Consider the following 10,019-nt stretch of genomic DNA (forward strand, 5'->3'; position numbering starts at 1 on the left):
CCAGTTGGATCCTTAAATGAGAGAGGTTGATTCTACTCTGACTTCTATAAAAAAACATTCTAGAAGTAAGAGGTGTGATTTATCCTTTTTTAAAATGATTTACTTTTTGTTTTTGCATAGGGAAGTGATTTTGCAAATTTCCGCCTTGATAATAAACAACATTATATATCATCAGAAAATCTCATGACCTTGAACTATGGCAATCTTGCTGTGAGTTAAGGATTCTTTTCATGTACTGTTGCAAATTCTTAATTTTCTGGTAATACTGTTGAGTTTCAGGTAGCTTACAATTGCCAAATCTACAGACCCCTGGAACCACCTCCTGTTAGCACAATTGAGTTGGCATGTACACTCACCCACACACACAGACACAGAAATGCAAGCTTACAAATCATTAATTTCTGTTAATCATATCCCATGAACAATCTATTAAGCCCAAAGCTCTCCTTGGTGATCTAGGTGAAATCTCATGGACAACACCACGTGGGTGACCAACAACATGAAATGGTTAGATTTCATTCTGGTGGGATTCTTCAGCCAATCCAAGCACCCATTTCTGCTTTGTGTGGTCATTTTTGTGGTTTTCCTGATGACCTTGTTTGGAAACACCATCCTGATCCTTCTGGTATACTCTCAAGCCCACCTCCGCACCCCCATGTACTTTTTCATCAGTCAACTGTCTCTCATGGACATGATGCACATTTCTGTCACTGTGCCCAAGATACTGATGGACCAGGTCATGGGTGTGAATAAGATCTCAGCCCTTGAATGTGGGATGCAAATGTTTCTCTATCTGTCTCTAGTAGGTTCAGAATGTTTCCTTCCAGCTGCCATGGCCTATGACCATTATGTGGCCATCTGCCATCCACTGCATTATCCTATTCTCATGAACCACAAGGTGTGTCTCCTCTTGGTGTCTGGCTGCTGGTTCCTAGGATCAGTGGATGGCTTCATGCTCTCACCTGTCACCATGACCTTCCCCTTCTGCATATCCCAGGAGATCCATCATTTCTTCTGTGAGGTCCCTGCTTTAATGAAGCTCTCCTGCTCAGACACCTCTCTCTATTAGATGCTCATGTACCTGTGCTGTGTACTCATGCTCCTCATCCCAGTGATAGTCATTTCAAGCTCCTATACTTTTATCCTCCTCACCATCCACAGGATGAACTTAGCAGAGGAGTGGAAGAAGGCCTTAAACACTTGTTCTTCCCATATGATGGTGATCACCCTCTTTTATGGGACTTCCATCTACAACTACATGCTCCCCAGCTCCTACCACACACCTGAGAAGGATATGGTTGTATCTGTATTTTACACCATAATCACTCCTGTTCTAAACCCTTTAATCTATAGTATTAGGAATAAGGATGTCACAGGAGCTCTAAAGAAAATGTTGAGTGTGGGATCTGTCTTTCAAGAAACTATCAAGTAGGAAATTTTGGTACTAATGGTTTATTTTTCTTCTCTCTACGCATCATAAGTTTAAGACCTCAGGCCAATGTTGTTCCTCAGATTTTCATACCATCATATGTTGTCCTGTATTCATCCCTTTTGAAGGTTTTGTTTTCTTGTAACAGAAAGCTCTTCATTTTTATACTCCTTCTGCATTGAAAATATTTATACAATCACATCAATGTTATGTTTTCTGAAGTTGATAACTGCACTGCGACTCTGTGGGAGAATATTCATATTCTTAGGAAATATATAATGAAAATATTTAGAGAAAAAATCATAAGGTGTACAACTGATGAATTAAAGAGAGAAAAAGTGATGAAGTCAAAGTGTTATAATGTTAATAGGTGAATATAGATAAAGGGTATATGAGTGTTAATTGTACCATTTTTATTCATGCTACTCTTCTGTAAATTTGAAATTACTGAAAAATAAAGAGTAAAGTATCAGACTTTCTCAGTTTCTTTGAGTTCTTACTTTCTGCTGGGTGGCAATTTAAGTGATGTGTCATAGAAATCATGCTCATTTTAATGTGGTGGATCATTACTGTGACAATCCTGTCATCTGCCAACATTTACTGAGGGCTGTGTTGTTCTTCATGGTCCAATCTTGAAGGCATCTAGTGAGTGTTTTACCTCTCTGAGATTGTTAGTAACTTGTGGTAGACTGAGTATCCAAGATCATATAAGGTACTGTGGGAAAAATATTAACCCCTTGTGTAATCCAGATTTAGGGAAGTTTGCCTTCATGAGGTGGTATCTGAGATGATATTTCAAATAAGTAACTTATTAAGCAAATAAGCAGAGGAAGAACATGAAACATTCAATTCTTTATTCAGCCAATATTTCTTATACTATGTTATAATAAAAATAATAGCTCCTAGCTAAATGAGTTTAAACTCATAATAAAATATGGCTACTGTCCCCAAGGAACTTGAATTGTAGGCATAGTTTGTGCAAATAGGTGTATCAAATACATAAATTGTTTTGATGCTCATGTGGAAAGGGCACAGCTCATTAGGAAGCATTGGCTCTACCTTTGACATGCAAATTCAGCCAACCAAGGGGGCTGAGAGAAGACCCTGGAGATGAGTGTGGAATGGTGACTAGACGTTGCCATCAGATGAGTACACTAGATATGACACAAAAACATGTGCAACAATAAAATATGGATTAATTGGACTTCATCAAAATTATACTCTATATCAGAAGAGATTAGTAAACAATTATAACTTCTAGTCTGGAGAGAAAGAAAGCATCAAATATAACTGTAACCATCTTAACTTGGTAAGAAACCTACAATACAAAAAGAGATAACTTGTGACAAGAAAAACAGAAGGAGAAGAGAAAATGACAGAACCTACAAAGGTCAATGCAGAAAAAATGCTATAAGCATGAAAAAACTGTCTCATTTATAACATCTTTTATGCAAACCTTATGGTAACTATAAAATAAAAAATTAAAGCAGAGTCACAAAACATGAAAAAGAGGAACCTGAGAAACATATCACAGAAAACCACCAAAGTGAAGTGGCAGACAGAAATACAAGGAAAATGAATGAATAGAAAAGCCAGAAAACAAAAGATAAAAGACAGTATGAAGCCCACATATATCCATAAACACTCTAAATGTAAATGGATTGAATATACCAATCAAAAGACAGAGAGAGTTGGATGGACTAAAATATGAGAGCCAACAATATGCCACCTCTGGAAAACGTATCTCAGCTATGCAGGCAAACACAAGCACAGAGTGAAGGGGTAAAAGATGATACCCCAGGAAATGGCAAACAAAAGAAAACGGGTGTAGCCATACTTGTATCAGACAAAATAGACTTCAAGATAAAAGATAGAAAGAAACAAAAATGGGCATTAAACAATGATAAATAAAGACATTCCACAAAAATGACATAACATTTATTAATATATGTGCACCTAACATAGGAGCAACAAAATATACAAAGCAACTAAACAGAACAAAAGGGAGAAATTCATAGCAACACTATAATAGTAGGGGACATTAGCATCCCAGTTATATCTATGAATAGATTGTCTAGATAGAAAGTCAACAAGAAAACACTGGCCTTAAATGAAACACTAGACCAGATGGACTTAATAAATACCTATGGAATATTCCATCCGAAAGCAGCAGATACATATTCTTCTCAAGCACACATGGGACATTCTCAGATACACTGTATGTTGGAGGAAAAAGCAAGTCTCAATAAATTCAAGAAGATTGAAATCCTAAGATTGTTTACTGATCACAATGATATGAAACAAGAAATCAACTACAAGAAGAAAGCTGGAAAAGTCACAAATATGTGGAGATTAAAAATACGATACTGAACAACCATTGGATGAATGAAGAAGTCACAGAAGTTACAAAAAACTTGGAGACAAAAAAAAAATAAAAATATAACATATCAAACCTTATGGGATACAGCAAAAGCAATACTAAAAGGGAAGTACACAGAAATGCAGGGCTACCTGAAGAAACAAGAAAAATCTCCAATAAACCATCTAACATTACTAATTACCTAAAAGAACTGGAAAAGAAGAACAAACAAAGCCCAAAGTCAGTAGAAGGAAGAAAATAATAAAAATCAGATAAGAAATTATAGAAATAGACACTAAAAAGACAATAGAAGTGAATAATCAAACTAAAAGCTCATTCTTTTTTTTTTGATTTTTTTTATTAATGTTATGATAGATTACAACCTTGTGAGATTGCAGTTGTACATTTTTGTTAGTCATGTTGTGGATACACCACTTCCCCATTTGTGCCCTCCCCCCAACCCCCCTTTTCCCTGGTAACCACCGATCAGATCTCCTAATCAATATACTAACTCCCACCTATGAGTGGAGTCATATAGAGTTCGTCTTTCTCTGACTGGCTTATTTTGCTTAACATAATACCCTCGAGGTCCATCCACGTTGCTGTGAATGGGCCAATTTTGTCTCTTTTTATGGCTGAGTAGTATTCCATTGTGTATATATACCACATCTTCTTTATCCAATCATCAGTTTCTGGGCATGTAGGCTGGTTCCACATCTTGGCTATTGTAAATAATGCTGCGATGAACATAGGGGTGCAACGGACTCTTGAGATTTCTGATTTCAGGTTCTTAGGATAGATACCCAGTAATGAGATGGCTGGGTCATAGGGTATTTCTCTTTTTAACTTTTTGAGAAATCTCCATACTGTTTTCCATAGTGGCTGTACCAGTTTGCATTCCCATCAACAGTGTATGAGGGTTCCTTTTTCTCCACAACCTCTCCAACATTTGTCGCTCTTGGTTTTGGATGTTTTTGCCAATCTAACGGGTGTAAGGTGATATCTTACTGTAGTTTTGATTTGCATTTCCCTGATGATTAGCGATGATGAACATCTTTTCATGTGTCTATGGGCCATATTCATATCTTCTTTTGAGAAATGTCTGTTCATGTCCTCTGCCCATTTTTTGATCGGGTTGTTTGGTTTTTTGTTGTTAAGCCGTGTGAGTTCTTTCTATATTATGGAGATAAACCCTTTGTCGGATAAGTGGCTTGTAAATATTTTTTCCCAATTAGTGAGCTTTTTTTTTGTTTCAATCCTGTTTTCCCTTGCCTTGAAGAAGCTCTTTAGTCTGATGAAGTCCCATTTGTTTATTCTTTCTATTGTTTCCCTAAACTGAGGACTTATAGTGTCCAAAAAGATTCTTTTGAAACTGATGTCAAAGAGTGTACTGCCTATATTCTCTTCCAAAAGACTTATTGTCTCAGGCCTAATCTTTAGGTCTTTGATCCATTTTGAGTTTATTTTGGTGTGTGGTGAAAAAGAATGGCCAATTTTCAATCTTTTGCATGTGGCTGTCCAGTTTTCCCAGCCCCATTTGTTGAAGAGACTTTCTTTGCTCCATTGTAGGCCCTCTGCTCCTTTGTCGAAGATTAGCTGTCCATAGATGTGTGGTTTTATCTCTGGGCTTTCAATTCTGTTCCATTGATCTGTGGACCTGTTTTTGTACCAGTACCATGCTGTTTTGATCACTGTAGCTTTGTAGTATGTTTTGAAATCGGGGATTGTGATTCTGCCGGCTTTGTTTTGCTTGCTCAGGATTGCTTTAGCAATTCGCGGTCTTTTGTTGCCCCATATGAATTTTAGGATTGTTTGTTCAATTTCTGTGAAGAATGTTCTTGGGATTCTGATTGGGATAGCATTGAATCTGTGGATTGCTTTAGGTAGTATGGACATTTTAACTATGTTTATTCTTCCAATCCATGTGTATGCAATGTCTTTCCATCTCTTTATGTCATCATCAATTTCTTTCAAGAAAGTCTTGTAGTTTTCATTGTATAGATCCTTCACTTGCTTGGTTAAGTTTATCCCAAGGTATTTTATCCTTTTCGTTGCGATTGTGAATGGGATTGAGTTCTTGAGTTCTTTTTCTGTTAGTTCATTGTTAGTGTATAGAAATGCTACTGATTTATGCACGTTAATTTTATACCCTGCTACTTTGCTGTAGTTGTTGATTATTTCTAATAGTTTTTCTATGGATTCTTTGGGGTTTTCTATATATAAGAAAATGTCGTCAGCAAACAGCGAGAGTTTTACTTCTTTGTTACCTATTTGGATTCCTTTTATTTCTTTTTCCTGCTGAATTGCTCTGGCCAGCACCTCCAGTACTATGTATAGTACTATGAATAAGAGTGGTGAAAGTGGGCACCCTTGTCTTGTTCCTGTCCATGAGGGATGGCTTTCAGTTTTTGTCCATTGAGTATGATGTTGGCTGTGGGTCTGTCATATATGGCCTTTATTATGGCGAGGTACTTTCCTTCTATACCCATTTTATTGAGGGTTTTTATCATAAATGGGTGTTGGATCTTGTCGAATGCTTTCTCTGCATCTATTGAGATGATCATGTGGTTTTTGTTTTTCATTTTGTTGATGTAGTGTATCACGTTGATTGACTTGCGGATGTTGAACCATCCCTGTGTCCCTGGTATAAATCCCACTTGATCATGGTGTATAATCTTTTTGATGTATTGCTGTATTCGGTTTGCCAAAATTTTGTTGAGGATTTTTGCATCTATGTTCATCAGTGATATCGGCCTGTAGTTCTCCTTCTTTGTGTTGTCCTTGTCAGGTTTGGGGATCACAGTGATGTTGGCTTCATAGAATGTGTTAGGGAGTACTCCACCTTTCTCAATTTTCTGGAACAGTTTGAGAGGAATAGGTATTAAGTCTTCTTTGAATGTTTGGTAGAATTCTCCAGAGAAGCCGTCTGGTCCTGGACTCTTATTTTTGGGGAGGTTTTTGATTACCGTTTCTATTTCCTTACTTGTGATTGGCCTATTCAGATTCTCCATTTCTTCCTGATTCAGTTTGGGGAGATTGTAGGAGTCTAGGAATTTGTCCATTTCTTCCAGGTTGTTCAATTTGTTGGCATATAGTTTTGCATAGTATTCTCTTATGATCTCTTGTATTTCATTGGTATCTGTTGTGATTTCTCCTCTCTCATTCCTAATTTTATTTATTTGCGATTTCTCTCTTCTTTTCTTGGTGAGTCTGGCTAAAGGTTTGTCAATTTTGTTAATTCTTTTGAAGAACCAACTCTTTGTTTCATTGATCCTTTCTATTGTCTTTTTTGTCTCAATATCGTTTATTTCTGCTCTTGTTTTTATTATTTCCCTCCTTCTACTGACTCTGGGCTTTGTTTGTTCTTCTTTTTCTAGTTCTGTTAGGTGTTGTTTGAGGTTGCTTATGTGAGATTTTTCTTGTTTAGTGAGGTGAGCCTGTATTGCGATGAATTTCCCTCTTAGGACTGCTTTTGCTGCATCCCAAATGATTTGGTATGTCGTGTTCTCATTTTAATTTCTCTCCAGATAATATTTGATTTCTTCTTTAATTTCTTCAATGATCCATTGTTTGTTCAGAAGCGTGTTGTTTAGTCTCCACATTTTTGCACCTTTCTCTGCTTTTTTCTTTTAGTTGATTTCTAGTTTCATAGCATTATGATCAGAAAAGATGCTTGATATTATTTCAACTCTCTTGTATTTATTGATGTTTGCTTTGTTTCCCAAAATATGGTCAATCCTTGAGAATGTTCCATGTGCACTTGAGAAGAATGTGTAACCCGCTTTTTTTGGATGAAGTGTTCTATATATATCTATTAAGTCCATCTGGTCTAATTTTTCATTTAATTCTATTATTTCCTTGTTGATTTTCTGTCTGGATGTTCTGTCCATTGGTGTTAATGGGGTGTTGAGGTCCCCTACTATTATTGTATTGTTGTTGATGTCTTCTTTTAGTTCTATTAAGAGTTGCTTTACAAATTTTGGTGCTCCTGTGTTGGGTGCGTATATATTTATAAGTGTTATGTCTTCTTGGTGGAGAGTCCCTTTTATCATTATATACTGTCCCTTTTTGTCTTTCTTTATCTGTTTTGCTTTGAAATCTACCTTGTCTGATATTAGTATAGCGACACCTGCTTTCTTTTGTTCATTATCAGCTTGGAGTATTGTTCTCCATCCCTTCACTCTGAGTCTGTGTTTGTCTTTGGGGCTGAGGTGTGTTTCCTGGAGGCAGCATATTGTTGGGTCTTGTTCTTTGATCCATCCTGCCACTCTGTGTCATTTGATTGGGGAGTTCAATCCATTTACATTTAGAGTGATTATTGAGATGTGGGGGCCTACCACTACCATTTTGTGTCTTGTTTTCCGGTTTTCTTCAATTTCCTTTGTTTCTCGTCCCATGGTTTAATCTGTTCTGATGAAGAGCTGCTACTCTCTGTTGTTGTTATTCTACTTATCTCCTCTGCTCTTGGTTTTGTAGCCCCTTTCCTTTTTTGGATTTTTCAGGAATGAGGATTTTCCTGAGGATTTCCTGAAGAGGAGGTTTTGTGGCAATGAACTCCCTTAATTTTTGTTTATCTGGGAAAGTTTTAATTCCTCCATCGTATTTGAAGGATATTTTCGCTGGGAAGAGAATTCTCAGCTGTAGATTTTTGTCCTTCAGATTTTTGAATATATCATTCCACTCTCTTCTAGCCTGTAAAGTTTCTGCTGAGAAATCTGCTGATAGCCTGATGGGGGTTCCTTTGTAGGTTAGTTTCTTTTGCCTGGCTGTCCTTAGTATTTTCTCCTTGTCGTTGACTTTTGCTAGCTTCACTACTATATGCCATGGAGTTGGTCTTCTTGCCTTGGTAAAGTTTGGAGATCTATTGGCTTCTGACACCTGAAGATCCATCTCTCTCACCAGATTTGGGAAGTTCTCGCCATTATTTCTTTGAATAGGCTTTCTGCCCCTTTCTCCTTCTCTTCTCCCTGTGGTAGACCTATAATCCTTACGTTGCATCTCCTAATTGTGTCTGATAATTCTCAGAGAGTTTCTTCATTTCTTTTTAGTCTTACTTCTCTCTCCTCCTCTGCCTGCAGCAATTCTATATTGCCATCTTCCAAATTGCTAATTCTTTCCTCCATATTATCAGCCCTACTGTTCAGTGCATCTAGATTTTTCTTAATCTCCTCTATTGTGTTCTTCATTTCCAATATTTCTGTTTGGTTCTTCTTTATCATATCAAACTCTTTTGTGACATAGCTCCTGAACTCGTTGAGTTGTTGGTCAGAATTCTCTCTTAACTCATTGAGTATTTTAATGATGGCTGTTTTGAAGTCATCATCATTTAGGTTATATATCTCATTTTCTTTGGGATTGTTTTGTGTGTATTGGTTATTTTCCTTCTGTTCTGGAGATTTAATGTATTTTTTCATATTGCTTGATGTTGATTTGTGCCTCCGCATAGAGATAGAGTTTAGTTGCTCCTTTCACTTGTTTCTGCTGCTGCGGTGGGGCAGCAGCTGTTTCTACTGCACCAACCAGGAACCCTATCCACAGTTGCTAACTGGGCCTGGGCCCCTCCTCGTAGTCACAGTGGTCCTTTGGATTCCCTCCTCTGCTGTGGGGGCCGTCACAGGGGGGCTTCAGGCTGCTGGTGCCTACTGTTGCAGCCCACCTAGACATGCTCTCTCCTTGGGGTCTGCAATGGTGCTATGGGCTTTTCCAGCGGCCAGGGGTAGGATCACTTATATTTGTCGCTCCATCACTGTCGGCACCCACAAAATCTCACTTGTCCACTATGGGTCACAGGAGAGCTATTGGCATCTTCTACAGTCTGCGGTTAGTTCACCTAGCTATGCTAGTTTTGTCCCGGGGTCTTCCAGCCTTGTGGCTGCCAGATGGGTGTTTTCTACTAGTGCTGTGCAGAGGCTTTCCCTGAGGCTGCTGTGAGCCTGTAGGGTTCCCCCTAGGCAACGGAGCTGGGTCACTGGAACTCCACCCAGCCCCAGTCCTGTTCCCCAGGAACTCGGGGAGCCCTTTGCCCTGTCTTGGGGGATAGCTGGAGATCCTGATTTCAGTGGTAGCTGGTCAGCTGATTCCCTGCCTGATATTCTCCTCTCCGGGACCCTCCCAGTGTTGTGGATGCTGAGAGTGGCCCCTCTGCTAATAGCAGACAGAGAGTTTTGTCTGCTGCCCGGGCAGAACTCTGGAGCTTCCCCTCCGGGCCGCGGAGCTGGCCTCTGGAGCTTC

General features: G+C 38.5%; 1 protein-coding gene across 1 annotated transcript; it reads left to right on the top strand.

Annotated features, from left to right (window-relative positions):
* Nucleotides 1-469: 469 nt before the first annotated feature.
* On the top strand, nt 470-1,432 carry LOC124237562 (olfactory receptor 2T29-like). The gene is given in 1 exon segment (XM_046657343.1): nt 470-1,432. A coding segment is annotated over 1 exon segment (963 nt).
* Nucleotides 1,433-10,019: the final 8,587 nt, after the last annotated feature.

The sequence above is a fragment of the Equus quagga genome, chromosome 3 (assembly GCF_021613505.1).
Source record: "Equus quagga isolate Etosha38 chromosome 3, UCLA_HA_Equagga_1.0, whole genome shotgun sequence".
NCBI classification, from domain to species: domain Eukaryota; kingdom Metazoa; phylum Chordata; class Mammalia; order Perissodactyla; family Equidae; genus Equus; species Equus quagga.